The 24,936-nt window shown below is 37.6% G+C and overlaps 1 protein-coding gene and 1 pseudogene across 1 annotated transcript in view; both read left to right on the plus strand.

The window, feature by feature from the left end:
• Window positions 1–24,936, plus strand: part of GABRA3 (gamma-aminobutyric acid type A receptor subunit alpha3) — a 153,135-nt gene that overhangs the window by 60,864 nt on the left and 67,335 nt on the right. The window contains exons 3-4 of the mRNA XM_022561118.2: window positions 6,574–6,641; window positions 16,334–16,554. Of these exons, the coding sequence (XP_022416826.2) occupies window positions 6,574–6,641; window positions 16,334–16,554 (289 nt within the window). The remainder of the gene's footprint in view (window positions 1–6,573; window positions 6,642–16,333; window positions 16,555–24,936) is intronic.
• LOC115803324 (U6 spliceosomal RNA) lies at window positions 23,066–23,166 on the plus strand (annotated as a pseudogene).

Here is a 24,936-nt window from a genome sequence, read left to right on the forward strand (position 1 = left end):
CACTGCTTCAAATTCCCTCTCTAATCTTGTTATAATATTGCCCCAAGGAAATCCTACTAGCTCTTGGAAGTGACCTCTATTTTCCACACATCTGCCCATCATTTTCTCTGGAGCTACAAATCCTACTATTGCCTTTGATCCCCATCACAAGGAAGGGATGTCTCTAAAAAGGTCTGAGGGCAAAGATATTCTAGGAAGGTCCTTCTGTAGACCTATATTAATGCCACTAGAAGCACTGAGCACAGCAACCTGTTCTGAGAAAAGCCTGGATATTATTACTTTTTTCCTACCACTTTCTTTACTACATTAGTGCTTATTTCTTGTTTTTGCCACTGCCCTATCTCTTCTTCAGTTCTAATTTAGTGCCTCTGATCTACTCTGGGCTTAGAAACCACAAGACCAAAGAAACAGAGCATAGTTTTTGAAATGGATTTTAGGGATCTCTGTGCCGAAACTTCATATTCTAATTAAGGAAACCTAGGCTCAAGGAGATAAAAGTCTCATTCACGATCATAGTAGCTTGTCAGTATCACTACTTGACCTGTACTAAGATCTTCTGAAATCAGGTTCAATGCTTTTTCCACTACACGCTGGGTAAGTATTGAGTTAGGTAACAAATAATAAGTGTACAGGAAAGGGAAAAGGAAAAGTTGGAGGAGGGAAACATCTAGAATGAGTGACAGACAAATGGGACCATTTGAACTGACACTTGAAATATGTGTTGGTACTTTACAAATTAAATGTTAAATGCCAGATTAAAGAATGAGATAATGATGAGGAAGATGAAATGCCGAGGATGATAGCCCAGGAATCAGTGTTTTTGTGGAACCAGTGAATGAAGTGGAGTGATCTGAATGGTGTGTACTGCCCACCAACTGTAACTGGCTTGGGACTGAAAGATGAATTTTGGGGGTGCATTAAGACTGAACTTCTTGCTGGTGTTTTGTTATAAACATATGTTTCATGTAGCTAGCTATTAAGATTTGCTGTACATTCCAGGTGCCAGACACTAGATGAAGTAGCATAAACACAGTGCTAGACCTCTAGCCTACCAAATGTCAAAAGTTATGAGCTTTGCCCAGACAGCCTGCAAAAAGGGGTATGAGTCAATTGCAGAGCTTAGATTAGAACTTAGGACCTCTAATGCAGAGTTTTGTCATATCTGCTTCCTTAAGCCATCTGTCTGTGATTCCTCTGAAGAGCTTATCTGTGATTAATGCTATGGTGTGTGTGTGTCACTGAGTACTTACAGTATCTCAGTCCCCAAGGTTTGTAAAAGACAAATGAAAAGGCCATTAACAGAACAGAGCACTCCAGCTCTCAGATCTCCGAGAGGCTCTCCATAAGTCATTGTAGCCCACTCCCTGAATCCATGTTGCTAGCAGACCCAGCGAGTCACATGGGAGCTCATTTCTAGTAGCTTAGTCTCTCTTCAAGATGAAAAGTGTACACAATAACAAACACTTATTCTCTACAATTCCCAGTGATATGGAAGTAGGAAAACATAAAAGTCAGGACTTTGTTCTTTTAGTCAAAGTCCCAATCCTTAAAACCTCACTATTGTCAGGAAGACTGTTATTGGGAAGGATTGAAGAGTCCGTCACAGCCTGTAATGAGATAAAGGGGTATGGTTGGCTTTTGTTCATATCATTCATCTTATGATCCTGTCTAATAGCACTGTGACAAAGTTTCATCACAAAACATATTTCAGAGTGCCAGTAAAAAAATCAGACCCAATCCAGAGAAAAGTGAATGTGGGATAGTGAGGTTGCTTAAAACCATGTCAAAAGAGGGGAGACACAAAGGAAGTCAGGATATTTAATCTGGAAAGGAACAAGAAGAGAAGACTTAGGTGTACCATGATCACTTTCCTTCAATCTCTGAACGTCTTTAACTCTCAAAAGAACAAGAAGCAGATTTTGTTGTGTGGATCCAAAGGGCACTACTAAGACCAATGTTTATGTGTGTGCTGGAGTGGAGAAGCTAGAGTTGGGGAAACTACTCTGGTTTCTGCTCAGAGGAGAAAATTCATAGCTTCTTGGGGATCTATTTTAATTCAAACTAGAAAATACAGTTTGTATGAGCAACATAGTCAATATAAACACAGCGGTCACTTGCTGATTGGTGTATCTTTACTCTTTCAGATCAAAAGCAAGCTGGAATGACATTAGGAACTGGTTGATAAGTTCCCCACCAATGGGATTCCCACTGAGGGCTAAGGGCATGTGTGTTTAGCTTCCAATACCACAGTAAATTTGCAAAAGGAAAAGATAATTCTATTCACCTTTGGTTTCAGAAGGTAATATTGGAAGGAAATTGGATCTCCAAAGTAAATAAAAAAGAACCAAGGAGCATTGGAAAATATTTGTTAAAAAAAGAAAAAAGAAAAAAAACCTCATTTCCAAATTAAATCATTTTTCACATTTGAAAAATGAGAAGGCTGTGAACAAGGGCTAGACTATGAACTGTAGCCCTCACCAGTTTTAGTCTAATTCACTGGTCTTTTCATTTAATTAAATGAAATAGCAAACTTCTAATCATTCCTTCACACAGGGGAGCTAGAGTGGTGGGTGGATACTCTCTTCTTTGTCTGGGACTGAGGACCTTAGACTTCTGGGTGAGTTCTGTCCACTTGGCCTTATGGGTGTCTCATATGGTCTTGCCTCTGGAATAGTATTAAGCAGCAGCAGCAGGTAACATATATTGAATACTGGATTTATTCTAACTATTGGTCTCAATACTGTCTCCTTAAATCCTTAGAGCAATTCTGAGGTATGTGCTATCATTATTCCAATTTTCCAGATGAAGAAACAGGCATAGAGAAGTTAAGTGACAAAAGGCGCACAAAGTGTAAATGGCAGAACCTAAATTCAAACTCAGTTAGTCATGCTTTCAATCACTGTACATTACTTCTGCAGGGTACTTCTGTGTGTTGTCACATACCCTGCTCCAAGGCAGCTGGATTTCCTAGTCAAAAAATGGGATTTAGTCACTGGGGCTTTGTGGTCCCTGTGTGCAACACTGGGGGAATGTCAATATACACTACCAAATGTAAAGAGATAGCTAGTGGGAAGCAGCCGCATAGCACAGGGAGATCAGCTCGGTGCTTTGTGTCCACCTAGAGGGGTGGGATAGGGAGGGTGGGAGGGAGATGCAAGAGAGAGGAGATATGGGGATATATGTTTATGTATAGCTGATTTACTTTGTTATACAGCAGAAACTAATACACAATTGTAAAGCAGTTATACTCCAATAAAGATGTTAAAATTTTTTTTTTGATGTGGACCATTTTCTTAAAGTCTTTATTGAATTTGTTACAATATTGCTTCTGTTTTATGTTTTGGGTTTTTTGGCTGCAAGGCATGTGGGATCTTAGCTCCCCAACCAGGGAACGAACCCACACCCCCTGCATTGGAAGGTGAGATCTTAACCACTGGATCCCCAGGGAAGTCCCAATGGGTGTCTTTTAAATGACAGTGAACAGTTGAGAGAGAGGAGGAATACCTTATTTGCATTAAACCTTGTTGGGTTGCACCCTCCAGACATGCAAGCCCTGTACTTTCCCAGCCTTGAGACCAAAGAAAGAGCCTGGAGTCAGCGACAGAGACATCAATGGTTTCATGGATAAGGGGAATCTTCCTTGTCTGAACCAAGGTCCTGGAGTGACACCCCACCATGTGCAGCAGAGGTGGGCAGGACTTGGTGGCAGTCTTCACTCCCAGGTGGGATGGGGAGGGAGGTTACCAGCTACAGGAGTATTGACTTTAGGTCGGTGCTTATTGGTTGCCAGGGAAACCAGTAGAGGGGTTCACCCCTCACTGCCCCTTTGATAAATCATCATAGTGGAGATAGTTCTGATCTAAAGATTAGATCATTAGCTGGGGCCAGAGACAAGTACATAGGCATTTACTGATTAGGCCCTATGATTGAGGGAAGGATAGTCATGTGAGTGGGTGTAGGTGAAGCAGGGACTGGTGGAGCAGGGGATGTACAGAGAGCAAGAGAACAGCCACATTGGGTGGCCTGATCATACAAACCTCCTACCTTCCTCAGGCAGCAGAGAAAACTTGCCTTTTGCTACCATTGGGCACCTTTAGTCAGATGCTTTTTGCTTGGCCCTGCGTTCAGAGTTCCTAGTTAGAGCAGAGAGAAAATTCAAATTTGTTTGATACCAAACCCTCATTGTACAAGAGAAAAGCCAAAAGAAGAAAAGTCTTAAGGCATTCAGCAAGTCGGACAGAGATCCAGAACGCAAGCCTTCCCATCCCAGTCAAAGACTCTTCCTTTTCTACCTACAGTGACTCCATTCTCCTCTTAGAGCTAGAGCAGTCTTCTGACTTTATCACCACTATCTCTCTTCTTTTTCTCCTATAGTCTGGGTCCCCTGTTTTGTTTTTGTTTTTGTTTTGGCTGTGCCAAGTGGCATGTGGGAACTTAGTTATCCAACCAGAGATCGAACCCACATCCCCTGCAGTGGAAGAACAGAGTCGTAACCACTGGACTGCCAGGGAAGTCCCTGGGCCCCCTGTTTTGAATCTGCATAGCTATCTTACAGTTTTACAGTTAAATTGGTTTAGAAAGTTGTTCTGTGTCTAACTATGTCCTGCCTGGAATGTTGGATTCAAATGTAATTGTGGTCTCTCCCATTAATTAATTAATTTTGTTTTATGTACTTTGGGGTATGGCAATGTTTCCCCAGCCAATGAATCTGGTAGTGTATCTGAAGAGACAAGTGTTTAGGGGGCATGTTCTTCATTCTGAAGTGTTGTCTCTTGTCCTTGAAGCACAGAAATATCTCTGAGGGAAGACTGTGCTCTAGATGAGAGCCCAAATATTTAAAACACAACTCTAGCTTCAGAGACATGTTATTTGCTGATTAAGCTTGGAAGTAGATAGATTGTGTGTTTTGGTGAATTGACTACAGTGTCGATTATTATTAAATGATACTCATAATCTCTTTTGAAAATGGAATGTTTGTGGATGTGTACAGTGGCCTTAAGTATACTTTGTGCCTGTGTAGGGGAATAGTGTATTAAGAGCCTAAGAGATGGCTCTGGAAAATGTGAAGTCAATAAGACATAAAGTACATCTGGGCTAGGACCCAGGACTGGATGAATATAGTGAATATGCTATGAATGGAGTATGTATGTCCATTACCTCTCCATGGGAAAAAAGAAATAGTGTAATGTATAGCACAGGGAATATAACCAATATTTTACAATAACTTTAAATGGAGCATAATCTATAAAAATGTCAAATCACAATATTGTACCCTTAAAACTAATATAATGTTTTAAATCAACTATACTTCAATTAAAAAGGAAATATAAAATTTAAAAATTAAAAAAATACTGCCATAGACTGCAGTAACCAGCCTCATTATAGTATACATATATCAAGTCCTATGTGGGCTTTATTGGTATTAGCTGTGTTACTGGTGTGCTCTACTGGGGTCAGGTATGCTGGGATGGAGTGGATCTTGTTTGAATTTAGTGTAATGATGAGGTGTTTGGTAGGCTGTAATTGACTTTGCTAAGCTGAGGTAGGCTACCCTGTACTCTGAGGTATGCTTGAGTGGGTGAGCTAGTCTGAGCCGCAATGGGATAAACAGGGATGACAGAAGGAGGAAAAGAGAAACTTAGCAGTGCTATAACTTCACTTCTCTGAGTATCATTTTCCAACTTGGCAAATATATATGTGATGAGATTCATCCATTAATACCGAAAATGTTCAGTGAGCACCATCTCAATAACAGGCTCCTTTTCTATGTACTGAGGATACAGAGATAACAAAACAGGGACACTGCCCTTCAGGAGCTCTTGGGTTATGTGGCAAGGCAGATGAGTAAATACACAGTTGCAATAGAAAAAAAATGCAAAGAGAGTGTATCAGGTGATATCAATCATCTCCAAATCTCAGTCACTTAACCCAACAAAAGTACTTCTCATTGATGCAAAGTCTATTGTGGATCCAGGCAACTCTCCAGTGCCGTTGTCCTCCAAGTGTTGGGTCATCATTCCAGGCTGTTTCAATCTTATAGTAGCCCCATATTAACATATGTTTCCATGGTGACCATGGCAGGTAGGGTCTTGCGTTGGACATTAATTGTTGCAGCCAGGGAGGGACACATATTACTTCCTCCTACAACCAAAACCAGTCACACATCCCTTCCGTACTTTAGGAGTACAATCATCCTACATTCCTGAAAGTGGAAAAGGGTTGGCTCTTGGAACATTTGTAACCTACCACAGGTAGGGATAATCCCAGTGTGAGAGCCCAGCAGGTGTGAATGCTAGAGATCTCGAAGGGCTCTCGCTAAGCTTTGGAGTTTGGAGGTTCTGCCGCCATTCTCAATGTTACCTAAAGGGATGGATTTTGTTCCTGTGCCTAGCATATTCTCTGTGAAGAAATAGTACAAGTGAGAGTTTTTTAAGGGGTTTTCCTATGATTGTACCAAGTATCCTTTCTTAGAAGTAACAAGTTTGCTATCATTTGGAGTACTGCCCTGGACTCTCTCTGAGCTAAGGTAACAGTCTTTCATAACACTCTGCTTTTCTACTTTCTTTCAACCAGATGCAGTGACTGAAGTTAAGACTGACATCTACGTGACCAGTTTTGGCCCTGTGTCAGACACTGACATGGTAAGTATAGTTTCTGCAAAGGTAAAAGTGAAAGATGATGCAACAGATCAAAGAAAATAAATTGAGGTTTTCCTATGGCAGGGCCTTGGAGCTATATTCTAAGGAGAAGTCTTGTCTCATGAATGCCCTACCCTCATCATCCTACATTTAGCTAAATCCATCTTTTGCCCTGCTCTTCCCACCTATTCACATATCAAGCATATATCCCCCACCAGGAGTACCTTTCTCTTCTATAACATCTCTTTCAAAATTCAGCTTTTCTCCCTATCCTCAATTAAACTTTGTCTGACCTCACACTTCACATTTCAGTACCACACACATATCAGCACATATAGGTCATGTGAGGAGTGCACATGGTGGGGACTCTCAGTCTAGCAACTGGTAGTGTCATTCAAGAAGTCCATCCCCCCCAGAAAAGGTAGAAGTCCATTCCTTGCAAACAAGCCCTATTCAACGGGGAAGTGGATGGACCATGGTGATGTAAAGTGTTTGGAGGAAGAGTCAAACCTACTAGAAACGGGTCCTTCTACAGATGTGAGGATGAAGAGAGCATCAGAACAGATTCAAGGAATAGGGTAGTGCACAGCAGAACTAGCAAGGGGATGACTCATGAGACATCTACAAGGACTTCCCCTTCTCCTACCATTCTCCCTTTCTGCCAAAGCAAGGCATGCAGTGGAGAGTTGAGGCAGGAGACCCTGTCCTAATGGAGCATCTGATCAATATCTACTTCAGATACCAAATATCGTCATTTGAAAAATTATCATGAAGGGACACAAAGAAGCTATTATCTGCTCAGTATGTCAGACAGTGATTAGATGCTCCAAAAAGGTTTGTTGAATGAGTGACTTTGTGTTTAAAATCTTAAAATCAGAAAAACTATGTTCAAAAATATGAAATATCCATGCTCACTGCATAGATTTTTTTCTTTATCTTCAGTGGGACTACTACTTAGCAGGGGAAAAAGCTTATTTAGATCTGTTGGGTAACTACAAGCAGTTGTGTACTGTCATGATAGAGTTTTTCCTTATAGGTAATACAGAGCCATTGAGTGGGTTAGACTAGGGCAGTAAAAATATACATGTGTTGTTTTAGAATGATTGGTCTGGCAGTCTGTACAGCATGAACTACAAGGGGGAGCAGACTGGAGGCTGAGAGTTGGTTTAGGTATGTTGATTTTACATGGCTCTTATTTCAATCAGGCAAGGTGTAGGAGTCAGTTGGAGAAACAAGCTAATTCTCAGGAGAGGAAGTCATGAGTGGTTGTGATGCCAGGCAGGGGGAAGGTAGAGTCCTGAACTTTGTCTTTTAAGTGTGGAATAAAGAAAGGGATACAGAGATATAGTAAATTCCCTGTGAACTCCTTAAAGGCAAGTACCAAGTACTCCATGGCTTCCCTGGCACTTCATAGAGTACTTGACACATAGGGAGAGCTCAGTGAGGGACATGTTTGATGTAAGACGGATGGAGGATGTGAGTCTCTCTTAGTGGCAACAGGAAAGCCTGTGTGTCTAGATTGCCCCCTCTCAACCTGTTGACCATTAATGCCCACAGCTTCAGATCCAGGCATGAATTAAAACTGTTGACATTTGCTCATTCAACAAGTACTCCTCAGAGGCCCAACTCTGCATTAAGGGGCTCTAGGGAATCCTATATTCAGAGAGCTCATAGTCCACTGGGGATAACCAAACTCACCAGGGAGGTGAAGCTCTCTTTGTATTGCTGGGAATTAGTGATTGATTAAGATTTTCATAAGAAAGCAACTGAAGCTACTCTTTGGACACACACACACCCACACACCCACACATACTCATTCACTCTCACTTATGAATGAACACCCATAAATATATTCAGACAAAATAAGAAAGTATATACAGAATAAAACAAAACAGCCTACACACCATCCCAGGCACTCCATAGACACACATGTGCAAACAGATACCCAAATTCAGGGATACTACAGAAACATACACATAGCTCCTGCCCAAACCAGCTCATCTCCCTTCTCTTTTCCCACCCAAGCAGGCACACATGGGTGTGCAGAGGCTCTGGAGACATTTCAAACAATCCAGATGTTTTATCTCTTCTGAAGTTTCATCTTCCAGTTGCTTGTTTGTCTTCTCCCTCATGATTAAGCAGAAGCAGCAGAATGTCTCTTTCCTGATAGGGGAGGCTTTGGTCAAATAAATTTCAAGGTATTTTTAGCTGAACTTCCATTGTGTCACAAGGAAGAATAGTTAATGATCACTCTGGCTGGGAAACAAATTTCTGATTTTAATCAATGAATTTGGTAAAGTTGCAGGATACAAAAGTAATGCACAGAAATCTCTTGCATTCCTATACACTAATGATGAAAAATCTGAAACAGAAATTAAGGAAACACTCCCATTTACCATTGCAACAAAAAGAATAAAATACCTAAGAATAAACCTACCTAGGGAGACAAAAGACCTGTATGCAGAAAACTATAAGACAGTGATGAAAGATGATACCAACAGATGGAGAGATATACCATGTTCTTGGATTGGAAGAATCAATATTGTGAAAATGACTATACTACCCAAAGCATCTACAGATTCAATGCAATCCCTTTCATATTACCAATGGCGTTTTTTATGGAACTAGAACAAAAAAACCTTAAAATTTGTATGGAGACACAAAAGACCCCGAATAGCCAAAGCAGTCTTGAGGGAAAAAAAACAGAGCTAGAGGAATCAGACTCCCTGACTTCAGACTATACTACAAAGCTACAGTAATCAAGACAGTGTGGTACTGGCACAAAAACAGAAACATAGATCAATGGAACAAGATAGAAAGCCCAGAGATAAACCCATGCACCTATGGTCAACTAATCTATGACAAAGGAGGCAGGGATATACAATGGAGAAAAGACAGTCTCTTCAATAAGTGGTGCTGGGAAAACTGGACAGCTACATGTAAAAAATGAAATTAGAACAATCCCTAACACCATACACAAAAATAAACTCAAAATGGATTAGAGACTTAAATGTAAGACCAGACACTCTAAAACTCCTAGAGGAAAACATAGAAAGAACACTCTTTGACATAAATCACAGCAAGACCTTTTTTGATCCACCTCCTAGAGTAATGGAAATAAAAACAAAAATAAACAAATAGGACCTAATGAAACTTAAAAGTTTTTGCACAGCAAAGGAAACCATAAATAAGATGAAAAGACAACCCTCAGAATGGGGGAAAATATTTGCAAATGAAGCAACTGACAAAGGATTAATCTCCAAAATATATAAACAGCTCCTGCAGCTCAATATTAAAGAAACAAACAGCCCAATCCAAAAATAGGCAGAAGACCTAAATAGACATTTCTCCTAAGAAGACATACAGATGGCCAAGAAGCACATGGAATGCTGCTCAACATCACTAATTATTAGAGAAATGCAAATCAAAACTACAATGAGGTATCACCTCACACCAGTTAGAATGGGCATCGTCAGAAAATCTACAAACAACAAATGCTGGAGAGGGTGTGGGGAAAAGGGAACCCTCTTGCATTGTTGGTGGGAATGTAAATTGATACAGCCACTATGGAGAACAGTATGGAGGCTCCTTAAAAAACTAAAAATAGAATTACCATATGATCCAGCAATCCCACTACTAGGCATATACCCAGAGAAAACCACAATTCAAAAAGACACATGCACCCCAATGTTCATTGCAGCACTATTTACAATAGCCAGGTCATGGAAGCAACCTAAATGCCCATCAACAGATGAATGGATAAAGAAGATGTGGTACATATATACAATGGAATGTTACTCAGCCATAAAAAGAACGAAATTGGGTCATTTGTAGAGACATGGATGGATCTAGAGACTGTCATACAGTGTGAAGTAAGTCAGAAAGAGAAAAACAAATACTGTATATTAACACATATATGTGGAACCTAGAAAAATGGTACAGATGAACCGGTTTGCATGGCAGAAATTGAGACACAGATGTAGAGAACAAATGTATGGACACCAAGGGGGAAAAGCTGTGGGGGGTGGGGGTGGGGGTGTGATGAATGGGTGATTGGGATTGACATGTATACACTGATGTGTATAAAATTGATGACTAATAAAAAAATAAATAAAATGAAATTCAAAAATTAAAAAAAAATCTGTTATTCATGGTTCTTGTATCTATGTTCATAGGTGTTCTCATATTAAACCACTTATCACCTGAACTGCTACTATTCTGGCTCAGGCCACCATTGTCTCTGGCATATCAAACTGTAATAAGCCCCTGATTTCCTTCTCTCTACTCTCAGTTCCCTACAATCTATTATCTACAGGCTGGCAGTGATTATATATATGATACACACACACACACACACACACACACACACACACACACACAACCCCCAAAGTAGAGAAAATGGTTTAATGGAACCTCATGTATCCATCACCCAGCTTCAAAAATTATCAACTTGCTTTGCCCAATTTTATTTAATCTATATTTCTACCCCTCGCCCCAAATTTTCCTGCATTTTCTTGATTAAACTTATTGTCAGTTTTCTATATTGTTTGTGTGTCAAAGCCACCCGTTTTGGATTTTGTGCATCATCTGTATTATTTTGTTGTTGTTTTTTTTTGTTTCACTGATTTTTCCTTTTGTGTAGATCATTTTTCTCTTTACTTTTCTTGGGAAATTCTGTGTTCCTGGTTTCTTGAGGCAGATTAGCTTATGGTTTTCCCTTTTTTAAAGACCATCTTTAAGACTTCTTTATGGCTATCAATTTCCTTCTAAGCAGCACTTGAGGAGTTGAATACAAGATTTCATTTATAAACATTTTCACTGTTGTTCAGTTCTAAGTATTTTCTAATATCCTTTATGGTTTCTTCTTTGTTTTCTTAAAAAAATTTTAGCGGGTTTTCTAATTTTCAAATGTAAAACTTTATTATTAATTTCTAATTTAATGCCTCATATTGAAACAAGATGGTCTATAGGATATGAAATCTTTTTGTGTTTCTTGAGATTTGCTTTATGGCTTAACATATGATCATCTATTTTTGGTAAAAAAAATACTGTTTGTTTACTAAGTGTTAAGTCTATGTGTATTCCTTACTTTATGCTTGTCAAAAGGATTCTTCATTTATTTTATCATACAAATTATTGGTTCGATTGGTCTTTCATTTACTGAGAATCTATGGGTTTGTCATTTTCTCCTTGTAATTCAATTTTTGCCTTACATATTTTGAGTCCATGTTATCCATACATAAAAATTAAGAATTTTTTTCACTTGATATACTCCATTTTTTAGTGTAATATTTCATCCTGAACAAAAGTGTTAGTCTTATAGTCTCTGCTGTCTGTATTTTATAGTTCTATGACTTTATTTTGATTAGGATTTATCCATACATATGTTTCCATCGTTTCATTTTCAACTTGTGTTTTCATGTGCCCTTAAGGTGTGACTCTTGTATACACATAACATACAGCTACATTGTTTATTTATCATTAGATTATATTGTTTTTTTCTACTATCTGATTTTATATATCCTTTTCCCCCATGTTTTTATATGCTTTATTTTTTCTTGCCTTCTATGGGATTGAAGCATTTTCTATATTCCTCTTGGTTTTTTCTCTACTCTTTTGTAAGTTTTGCATTTTATTTCTAGTATATTCTTAATGGTTACCTTAAATGTTGATATACATACTTGACATTAAATTTAATATCTCCACTCTCCTCATAAATAGTACAAGAATATATTAATCCATGTATCCCTACTCCCTCCTTCCATTTGGCTTACTGTAGTTATTTATTCCACTTTGTTTTTATAGTCCTTAACATCGTTTGTAGAGAGCCATTATTTGTTTAGTTTACCCATAAGTTTGTCAACACTTGTGCTCACCATTCCTTCTTGAATCTTCCTGCTGGTTTCATTTTCAACTATATGAAAAACTTCTTTTAGTAGTTCCTTTCCTGAGGATTCATTCAATCATTTTTTAATTCAAAAATATTTATAAACCAGCTACTATTGGTCAGGTAGGATTTTAGGTGCTAGGAATATAGCAGTGAACTGAAGAAAATCTCTGCTCTCATGCAGCATCCAGGCTAGTGGAATGAAAGGAAGAGTAAGCAAATAAAAATACATTTTGTCAGAGCTATCTGACAAAATAATGCATGAAGAAAAATAACGCATGGTAAGGGGAAGAGGGATTACTATTTATGATAGGATGGTCAAAGAATGCTTTACTGATATGGAGACTTCTGAATGAGGCCTGAATACTGTACGTGTGACCCAGCCATGGGAAAATATTATCTTATTTATCTAAACTCATCTTTATTTTGAAACCACTCTCAAATGATAATCTAGTTGGCTATAGAATTCTTTTGGCTTCTATTGTTTTTTTCAAGAAGTCTGCTATCAAACTGCTGTTTCTTTGTAGATAATATGTCTTTTCTATTTTGTTGTTTTTAAGATCTCCTCTTTGGTATTTTTCAAATCCACTATGGTTGGCTTGGATATATTTTTTTATACTGAGCTTGCAAGTGATTAAGGTTCTTGAAGCTAAGGATGCTTATATTTCAACAATTCTGAGAAACTGTCATCCATTAGTACTTTATTATTTTCCCCCCATTTTCTCTATTCTCACACTTTAGAACTTTGTTAGAAATATACACTGAACAAGTTTTCTTCACATGTATTTTCCAGTTCACTAATCTCTCTTTAATAATATCTAATCTTCTGTGTAACATATCCATTGAGTTTTTATTTTCAGTGACTATTTTTCTTTCACAGAATATCTAATTCAAATAGACCTTTTTAAAATCTGTTTTTTCTTGCTTTTACCCCATAATGTTTGGATCTATTCTCATGTTCTCAATCTCCTTTGATACTTTTATCATTTTAATTATAGTTCCTTTATAATATCTATTTGATTATTCTGTTATGTGAGGTTCTTGGAAGGGATATGATTCAGCTGCATGTTGTACCAGCTGACTCTTGCTTATTACCATTTCCTTAGGTGTTTCGTTGTTGTGGATTGTGAACTTCTTTTCAGCAAGCATTTATTTATGGCCATGTCTCTTTAGAGTGTTTGCTTTTGTAAGTCAATACAGAGGTATCCCCATCCTGAGACCTATTTTTCTGTTAATTTCTTAGCTTTTAAGCCCCAAACCAAGTGTACATTTAAATATTGATCTCATATAAGATTAGGCTTGAAGTTGCTAAATCTCAGTAGAAATGCTTCCCCTAAACTCCTGTCCATTTCAGAATTCATGCTTGGATAGACAAGTTTCCTTTCTGAATTTTCATGTTGTGGACTGGTTTTATCTAGTTTCTTTTATGTAATTCACCCTTCTCCTGAGGTTGGAGCCCTTCAGGGTCTTGCTTTTATGTGGGAGTCTAATTCCAGCTTTAAACCTGGCATAGTCCTGGCTTACACATGTTGTCCTGATATGTAACTATTGATAAAGCCTCCTCTCTCAAAAGTGTTCCAGTTTAGACAATAAATTATATAATCTCCTAATCCTCAGGCAGGGGTATTCTTGGTGTGCTGGAGGAGAAGAAAAGCCAGACTGGCTAATTTGTAGAGCTACAGGTGGTTGGAGAAGAGCTTAGAGAAGAAGACAAGGGTCAGTTTATGAAGTACTTTCTAAGTAAGAGAAAGGTATTAGAATTTATTCCAGGTATAACTGGAAACTATTAAGGAATTTTAAGCCAAAGGATTTTAAGTAGCTTCTGGCTGCTTCTTTGTTTTACCTGACTACCTAGATGTGTCCCCCATGCCTTGTGTAGTTTAGTCGTCAGTCAAAGCAGAGTTTCTACTCAGATTTTGGGACTTCCCTCTCAGTGGTTTTGTTTTTCTCCAAGGCTTCCCCCTGCATTTTCAGCTCTTTGGCCAGCTTTGAGCTCTGTCTTCTGAGGTATTAAGCCAATAATTTTTCTGATTTCTGCCTAACTCACAAACATCACCCACCACAGTTTTGTCATCTGTCATTTAGTGGAAGACTCCCCTATTGTTTCTGCCTGCATTTTTTTCCATAGCCTCAGAGTTTTCACTATGTATGTAGTGGTCAGCCAGGTTTTGGGGCAAAGTATATACTCAGATTTGGGGTCCTATCCCCTCTGTGACTCTCTTGCTTCCAGGACTCCCACTCCTAAATTTCCATATTATTGGCCACTTTGAGCCATTAAGGCTGTGGTATCTGCCACAGAAATTCTAGGTTTGGGAGAGGACCTTTAGAAAAGAAAAGCCACAAACACAATTTTAACCTGTTGCTGCTGCCATCTTTTTTCTTTTTTTTTAAAACCATCTCTCTTTTATTGAAAACACAGCAAGATGAAAGAATAAAATGGATTTGAATACATCCCTTCCACACAGATTTTTTGAGGGCATTGTACTAAGGATACAGTAGTGAATAAGACGCAGTCCCTGCCCTCAAACGTGCTAAAGTTTAGACATGAAACATGTCAGTTCTTCCCCCTCTTCTCTACACTCCTACCCTCTCCTGAAGGAAACCTAGGGCTGTCATCAAATCTCTGGTTGGCTTTTTCCAAAAGCTCCAATATCCCAAGGTTTCAGATGGGTTTCAGATGGGTGGGGCTGAGACTCTTTAGGAGCTAAAGTGAATTCAAGAGATTGCCTAAAAGTGAAAGTTCCTCTAGTCTCAACATTCTCAGGTTTTTGTACTATAAATCATTATCCTACCTATTTATTATCTAGCTCCCAAGCTGTTAGCATATATAGTGCCTTTTTGCAGATAAGGAAATGTATCCCCTCTAGACAAATTACATAAATGTGGCTCCTCTGTGGACCAGTTAGGGAAAGGCTCCCTTCCTACAGGCTTCAGCCCTTCATCAGGGTATGCAGTGCCTTGAGCACATGTGCTGCCATCTTTCAAGACTAAACTTTCTTCAAGTTTTTGTCTGCTTTCAATCATTCCCCATTGGTTTCAAATAGTCTGTATATATATCTAGCTATATGTCCATAATTTTTAGTTCAAACTTTATAATTAATAGCTATAGGAAGGTATATCCAAATGATTTAGTCTGCTGTTACCAAAACCTGGAACATTTATTGTAACTTTAATTTATGTTTAGATGAACAGCAATTTTGAAAATGTTCTTCATGTTTATTAGCAATTTTTATCCATTTCATGAATTTTCTGTTCATGTCATTTACCCATTTTTCTATTTGTGTGTTTGTTTTTATCTTATCTGTAAGAGTTCCTTATTTATTGAAGATAATAAGATATTAACTCATTAGACATATTGTTAGAGAATCAAATGAATGTGTTTTAAAATTTAAGATTTTAGTTTTATGGTAATTGTTATATTGGCCTTTGATGTTTATATGGGATCATTTAGTAGAAGAGATAAGGTAAGGAGTTTGCTCTTATTAGAGATGCCACTGCATAGAGAAGGGAGCTCTTTCCTTTTCATAAGGCAAAGTCTTGTGTTCAGCTTGCATGATGTGCAGGGCAGTGTTGGCAGTGATCTTCCTAAGCAAAATCTTGTCAAACATATTATCTATGTACTTACTGATCACCAAGACATTTTTTCTCAATCATAATCATTTGCCCTACTTACTAGTAACTACTGTTAATAGACTGCTGCTTCTCTGCATCAGAGGAAATACTGCAAAGTAATTAATATTTGCTAAGGGCACTGTGGGTCATTACCAGAACTCAACTGAAACATTGTTCTCTCTCTTTTTGTCCTTAGGAGTACACCATTGATGTATTTTTTCGACAGACATGGCATGATGAAAGACTGAAATTTGATGGACCCATGAAGATCCTTCCACTGAATAATCTCCTGGCTAGTAAGATCTGGACCCCTGACACCTTCTTCCACAATGGCAAGAAATCAGTGGCCCATAACATGACCACACCTAACAAGCTGCTCAGACTGGTGGACAATGGAACCCTCCTCTACACCATGAGGTCAGAGAGTGGTGCAGCTCACCTAAAGTATACTGGGGTAGGACCAGGATTGAAATCAGCATGTTTTAAGCTATCCATTGAAAATTCTGTCAAGGTTACAGATTAGAAATGTACATATAGGCATATACTTCCTAACACATTTGCAGGTATGCACACTTGCAGACATATATATTATAGACACAAGTATAGAGAGTTGGCCAACAGGCACATGAAAAGCTGCTCACCATCACTAATTATTAGAGAAATGCAAATCAAAACCACATGAGGTATTACCTCACACCGATAAGAATGGCTGTCATTAAAAAGTCTACAAATAATAAGTTCTTGAGAGGGTGTGGAGAAAAGGGACCCTCCTACACTGTTGGTGGGAATGTAAATTGGTACAGCCACTATGAGAACAGTATGGAGGTTCCTTAAAAAACTGAAAATAGAGCTAACATATAATACATCAATCCCACTCCTGGGCATATACCCAGAAAAAACAAAAACTCTAATTTGAAAAGATAATGTGCACCCCAATGTTCATAGCAGCACTATTTATAATAGCCAAGACATGGAAACAATACAAGTACCCATCAATAGATGATTGCTTTAAGAAGATGTGATACACACACACACACACACACACACACACAATGGAATATTACCACACACACAATGGAATATTACTCAGCCATAAAAAGGAACGAAATATTGCCATTTGCAGCAGCATGGATGGACCTAGAAAATATCATACTAAGTGAAATAAGTCAGGCAGAGAAAGACAAATATTATATGCTATCACTTATACATGGAATCTAAAAAATAATACAAATGAATCTCTATACAAAACAGAAATAGACTCACAGACTTAGAAAACAAACTTATGTTTACCAAAAGGGGAAAGGGAAAGGGAGGGGGGAGGGATAAATTAGAAGTGTGGGGTTAACATATACACACTACTATATATAAAATAGATAAACAACAAGGACATACTGTTATAGCACAAGAAACTATATTCAATATCTTATAATAACCTATAATAGAAAATAATCTGAAATATTTATATGTATATAGGTGTATGTATGTATATATATATATATATATAAATGGAATCACTTTGCTATATACCTGAAACTAACACAATATTGCAAATCAACTATATTTCAATAAAAAATAGAGTTGGCCATATGAACATTTTCAGACACACAGAGATGTACATTCACAATGTATAAATGTTTATGCATACTCAGAGACATGTGTAGACCAATACACAGGTATATACATAGTCAAGGGCATTTACATACACAGAATTACAGCCATATACACAGGCATGAACACTGTGACAGTCAGAATAGCCTAGGTTTAACTGCAGCAACAAACTATCCATATGATGCAGAATTGTGAGAATCAAGTGAGATAATGTTAGCTATTTTCTGAAACGTACAATGTTACATATATAAATACAAAATTATAGCAACATATATTTTATGCCACATTGTGTGGAAATGCTGAGGAGTTTCATATAAGTGAATTTCCACACAACTTAAGAATATAACTTTTAATATATATGTGAATATATATTATATATATAATGTATTTCATACTTTTCTGCTCCCAAAGCATAAAACCATCACAGTTTTGTTTTTCATGACTCATTATCATTAGAGATTTTAGGTATGTAAATTTTGCTTTTAAAAGAATAATTTTGAACACATTTCCAGTTCAGTAAGATTCTTTGCCCCAACACTAAAAACTTTCTTGGTTCTTGCTGTCAGTTGTCACTTCCTGAAGCTGCCTCCCACATTAATGAGTGATCTTTTGGTGCAGGTTCTGTGCATTTGTTATTATACACAATGAAACTCAAATAATGCATACCTGGTAAATATGTGATGAATACATGAAGTGTGCTTGCCTGTATGCTAGTCCTTCATTACTTTAAATTTACTATTTATTGATGTGCTTCTGAAAGAATTTGGGAGACAAGAAGATGGCCAAGAAAAAATGGATAGCAAGTCAATTGTTAGAAGTTGAATTAAAGAGGAGGAGCTGAGAGAGTAGAGGAAAGAATGATGGAGGAAAAGGAAGTGGATAGAACTGGGAAGAATAATGTGGAGAAGAGATCAATAAAATTAACATATATATTTATTTTATTGGTCTATTCCCAGAACTTTTATACACACACACACAGATGAATTGATCAAGGAGAAATGGGTAGAGGAAAGAGAGACTATGAGAGGAGAGAAAAAGAATAGAAAATTTGAGAAGATAAGGCAGAAGATGAAATAAAATTAAAAGGCTAGATATTAGAATATCCTAAAAGAAAAAGGAGAAATTGGAGTAAAGTGTGCAGTAAATGGGAAGAAAGAAAAGAAGACATATAGAAGTAGGGAAAGGGACACTGCAGGGAGAGAAATTACAGATGGAAGAAAGATTAGTATTTTTCATCCATTCATTTATTCATTCACCAAACATGTTTTGACTTCCTAATACATACATGGCCCTGGACTATGTTCTGGCTATGCAAACATTAAGAAGATATGGTCTTTGTCCTTAAGACAGTCACAATATAATACGGGGAAAAGGCTAATAGATAACCACAAAAAATTAACTGAAATGATAAAGTTATGAGTAATTATGAAAGAATAGAAAAGGGTCATCTAACTCATTCTTCTGGATCAAGTTGAGCAAAGAGTCCCTGGATGAGGCAACACCTAAGTTCCTGATTATTAGTATTGGCATTAATTTTTGCTTTATTAGATAAGTAGAATGTGGTCAAGAAAATTGTATGTGGAAAGTGGAGGGAAGAGAGGAAGGACATTCCGGGTAGAGAAAACCAACTGAGCAGTTGCAGGAAATTGAATGGTATATTATAAGCAAGACAAGGAGGTGGTCAATTTTTTTTAATGTTATATATGGCATCCTAGTTACTGTGTAAAGAATGCATTTGTAGGGAACAAGACTGGAAATAGGAAAGCTGGTTAGGAGACAGATTAAATAGTCTAGATGAGGAGTGGTGAAGTTCTAATTCAGAGCAGTGGATTAAGATGGAGATGGGGAGATACACTGAGGAAATAGACAGTGAAAACAACCAATGTCAGAATGAGAGCAAAGAGGAGGAATTAAGGTAGAAGGCACCCAAGTAAAATGGGTGACTGATGGTATTACGAACTGGGGTAGATCATATGAGATTTAGGAAAAATTTAGATAGAATAAATCTGTGAGGTTAATTTTGGACAAGATAAGTTTAAGAAGATTGTAGATTATCCAGGGACAGAAGTCTAACAGTAGTTGGATATTCAAGTCATAAGATCAGGAGAGAGACACAAGCAAGAGATGTAAAGTTTGGTATTGTCAGTATGGTGGGACAACCATGTGAATGCATATGATCACTTCAGGAAAGTATGTAGAGTGAGAGGAAAATCATGCCAAGCATCCAGTCATGTAGCATCACTATCATTAAAGCAGAAGGGAAGAAAGAGGAACCTATGATGGAGACTGAAAAGGAAAAGAAAGGAAAGTGTTAATAGAACCACTAGTGTGTAGTATCTTGAAAGCTAAGTGTGGTAGTCAATACTGCTACTTCCAATATTTCCAGTTCACTTCCCTCTGGGTATATGTTAGTATTTCACTTCCATAGAGCCTTAGACAAATGAATTGCTTTGGCTAACCAAATGTGAGTGGAAATAACATGTGTGATTTCTGAGGGAGGATTGGAAATTTTATTTATTTATTGCTTTTTTAACATGTACATTCCTTTATTTTCATCTCTGTGCAAAAATTTTGCAGTTAGTGGAATCTATTATAACTGCTTCCATATCAGTACCTTCTGGAAACACAGTGATCACTCAGGAACCAGAATATTGTTCTTTTTAATTCATAAAATTAAGTATCATTTTACTCAGGATGAATTTGCAGCACTGGTCATAAAGTTCATTTATCTTTTTTTAAAAAGTATAGTTGATTTACAATGTTGTGTTAGTTTCAGGTATACAGCAAAGTGATTCAGTTATATATAGTTTTTCAGATTCTTTGACATTATAGGTTATTACAGGATATTGAATATAGTCTCCTGTGCTCTACAGTGGGTCTTGTTGTTTATCTATTTTGTATATAGTAGTATGTATCTGTTAAGGATTAGAAACTCTTAAGAGCCAGTACATGATTTTCCATGTTCCTCTCCCCTGGCCACAGTGAGTAGCATTATGCCAGGTGGCCTTGGCTCTATCATTCTGTGTCCCTTATTAAAGATAACATAGAAGAGGACATCCCTCCCACAACCTGAGATAGACAAATAGTGTGAATGAGAAAGAAACCTTTGTGGTTTTAGGACACTGATATTTTAGGATTGTTACTGAATATTGATTGAACACATTTTGGCTAATATATTGAAAGTGTAAAGGGTTTCAAAAAGATGAGAGTGATCAATAATAATAATACAATAATAGCATAATAAGTACAATAGTTTCCATCAATATAGTACTTACAATGTGCCATGCATTTTTATAATCATTCTACTTTTATGATCTTCATAACAAGTCTATGAGATAGATACAATTATCCCAACTTTACAGGTGAGGAATCTGAGACACAGGGTGAGTAACATTTTCTAAGATCACCTAGGTAGTAAATGGTCAAGCATTCATACTCTGGCAGCTTGCCTGCAATTTTATGCTCTTTACTATTACTTATACATCTTTACAATATTGTTGGCTATTAAAAAGATATCTACTAATATAGAGAATTGAAAGTATGTATTAGGTTTGGTAACATGGAAAACACTGGTGTTCTTCACGTACACTCTTTCAATGGAGTGATTAGTGCAATGAGGAGTTTTTATGAGTTAGCATAGAGGTAGTGGAGATAGTGAACATAGAAAATACTTTCTGGGAACTTGCTTGAAAATGAAAGGGATGGGTATATAATAGATATATTCAGGGGTAAAGGAAATAGTTATTTGTTTTGAATGGAGAGACTGGCACATATTTGTGAGATAGCTGGAAGGGGCTAGTAGAAAGGTAAATGTTGAAGATACAGTAGAAATAGGGTTTTTCTGACATCAGGTTCCCAGAGAAAACTGTCAGGAGATGGTATCCAAACTACAGGGAAAGTTTTACTTGTAAAGGAAGAGGGATACCTGTTCTGACACTGCATGGAAGGACATGAAATTAGACATAAATGTTGAAAAGGACATGGGGAGGATAGGGCAGAGTAGAAGTCTGAATGGTTATAATGTATGAAGGAGAATTTGAAGAGACTAGAGAATAAGTGGAGGAATAGGTAGAATAGAGATATACTTGTAATAAAGTGCATAAAGAGAAGTGTTTGAAGAGGAGATGACAGTGTACACAACTGTGGAAAGAATGGAGTGGAGTAGATATAAACAGAAGAGAGGATGTATGGAATGAGGTGGTTGGAGGGAAGTGTGATGGGCAGAAAAGGAACACATAGAGACTGAGAATAATAGAGGGAAAGAAACAGAGTGAATGAGGAGAACAGGATAGTGGAGAAACTGAATAATAAAAGGAAAAGAGAATAGAGGATAGGTTTAAGTTTTGGAGGAGGAATAGAAAAGAGAGAAGAAAGGAGATGGGAGGATGGGAGTGTTGAAATATGAAGAAGAGAGGATGCAGACTGAGGAGGGCAGAAGATTAGTCACCTGAAAATAGAGTTGGATGAATGAGAAGATGACCATTAGGTCCTTCATTCTAGTCTGAATTGGACAAGAAAGTGGAGTTCGATAAGATAGAAGTCTATGCAGAATGCCCTTGTGCTTATTCTGAAGGACAGAACAGAAGGGGTACAGAAGTTCAGGAGCATGATGAAGCTATTGGTTCCCTTACACAGTAAATGCTTCACTGTTGACCCAGGAAGGTGGATCCAGAGGGAAACCTAGGTTCAAAACTTAAAATAAGAGCTTGACTCTATTTATCACCCCATAATTTATTTGTCTAGTGACCTTTTGCAAGACACAAATTATCTGCTTTCTCATTTTGATAATAATGTGGCTGCTGCCTGTCTTGTAGACACATGAAAAGCACAAATTGGATAAGATCTGAAGAATACTTAGAATTTTTCAGGAAATGTCATTCTACAGCATTCCTCTCATTATTTTGACCCTTAGAAGTAGTATCTGGGGGCTTCCCTGATGGCACAGTGGTTGAGAGTCCACCTGCCGATGCAGGGGACACAGGTTCGTGCCCCGGTCCGGGAGGATCCCACATGCCACAGAGCGGCTAGGCCCGTGAGCCATGGCCGCTGAGCCTGTGCGTCTGGAGCCTGTGCTCTGCAATGGGAGAGGCCACGGCAGTGAGAGGCCCGCGTACCACAAAAAAAAAAAAAAAAAAGAAAAGAAAAAGAATTAGTATCTGAATTCCATAGGAAAATTAAACAAGGACAACTTTTTAGAAAAATATGACCAAGCATTGCATGGCTGTATAACTAGGACACTTTAGAATCAAGCCTTCCCTTGCTTCATCTTGTGACCTCAAGACAACCGTAAAAATGCAGGCCAAAGCTCATTACCTGCTGTTTGCTTCAGCAGCACACATAGTAAAATTGAAACAATACAGAAAAGATGAACAGAGTCCAGGTCCAGATGATATACACATTTATGAGGTATTTTCCATTTTTTCAGACATGGATATAGGGAACTTTATTTCTATTAATGACATCTTATTTATTAATGAAGATATGGGGAAATACGTTCATTGTTGTGTTCTTTATACTTATTATATATAAATGTTGCATAATATATAATACAATAAAAGAAAGTTCCAGTGATTATTTGCATAGGAGGGAAAAGTACTTTTTGAATTTAGCTAGATTTTATCTCATTCACTTGAATCATTCATTCAGCATATTTATGAGTGCTATTGTGTTTAAGGCTTTGGGATATATGCTGAACTACAGAGATAAATAAGACACAGCTCATGCTCTTAGTGACTTTACTGTCTAGTAGTTAAAGAAAACATATGCACAGATAGCTGCGCAATAATATAAAAGTCCTTAAATAGAGGCAGGCACAAAATGTGATGGAATTACAGGGTAAAAAGCATCTAAAATCATGTGGAGACTTAAGCAGTAGGTGTATTTAGGTTAAAGCAGTTGAATTATGTTAAATGTTGCTTACACCACATTACATTGAACACTGTTTGGTTGCATTGTTGAAAGACATGCTTTTTTGTGCAACTCAATATAGGAGCTGTGTCTACAATTAAAAGTGAAACATTTGGGAAAAAAATCATGTGGAGACACCAAGGAAAGTTGTGAAAAGGAGATAATACTTATCCTGTATCTTGAATTTTAAAGGAAATATAGGTAACTATTAAACAGATGAGGGACAGGGTGAGGTATAGGAGGGTATTCCAGGGAGGGAAAATAGCATACACAAATGCAGGTATTTATGAGTTGACAACATGCATCAGAAAATTCATGTCTGTTGTTAGAGCTTTTATTTGTTAATTCTTCCAAAAATATTTCTTGAGGGCTTAATCAGACCCAAAGAGTATTCTGGGCACTAGGGATAAAGTGGTGGGCAAAAATAGATGTGGGTTCTGCTCTCATATAACTACATTCTATTGGGGAAAACAGATGATGAAAATGTAGAATATGTGCTATGATCAGGGAAGCACAGAGTGAAATATGCTTTATGAGCATATGCTATATGAGCATCTAGCAGGGACAATGAAGTGAGTCTATGGGGAATATCTACAATGAATTCCAGAGGAAACAACTTTTAAACTGCAACTTAAAAGATGTGTAGAAGTAAATTATAATAAAAGATAGGGAAGAAATGTTCCAGAGAGAGAGAGTACAGCAGATATGAAGGCCAGAAGAATGAGCAGGGGAGGTAGTGATGATACAATAAAGAAACTTAGAAAAAGTTCATTGTGACTGAACTGTCACCTAATGCAATTTTGTGTGCCCGACACACAGTGAGGCCAAACAAACCAAACCATTGGAATTTTGTGCAGATAAAGGTTTACTGCAGGACCAAGCAAGAAGAATGGGTGGCTCATGCTCAAAAAACCCAAGTCTCCCCATTCTGATGGTTTTGGGGGAGAAGTTTTTAATAGGCAAAATTTGGGGTGATAGTTGTGGGATGTGTGACTTTTTTCTAATTAGTTGGTGGTAACGTAACAGGGCAGTGGCTGATGGCTTGGTGTCTGGCAACATTCCTTATTTATTGGAATGACAGGCAACATTCTTTGTCCACACTTGGAGTAAATGTGATAAGCCATGTGAATTGCTTGACATATGTCCTGCCACATGCCCACTATGTGGAGGTTTTTGTGTTAATATCCCCATTTTTATAATTACTAAACTGAAGTTTCAATAGAACAACAGTCACACCATTAATAACTGGCAGAGCTGGTACAGAATCTCAAGTCACTCTTATGT

This window comes from Delphinapterus leucas, chromosome X (assembly GCF_059928025.1).
Source record: "Delphinapterus leucas isolate spDelLeu-1000000601 "Yukka" chromosome X, BTC_Dleu_Yukka2, whole genome shotgun sequence".
Classification (NCBI taxonomy): domain Eukaryota; kingdom Metazoa; phylum Chordata; class Mammalia; order Artiodactyla; family Monodontidae; genus Delphinapterus; species Delphinapterus leucas.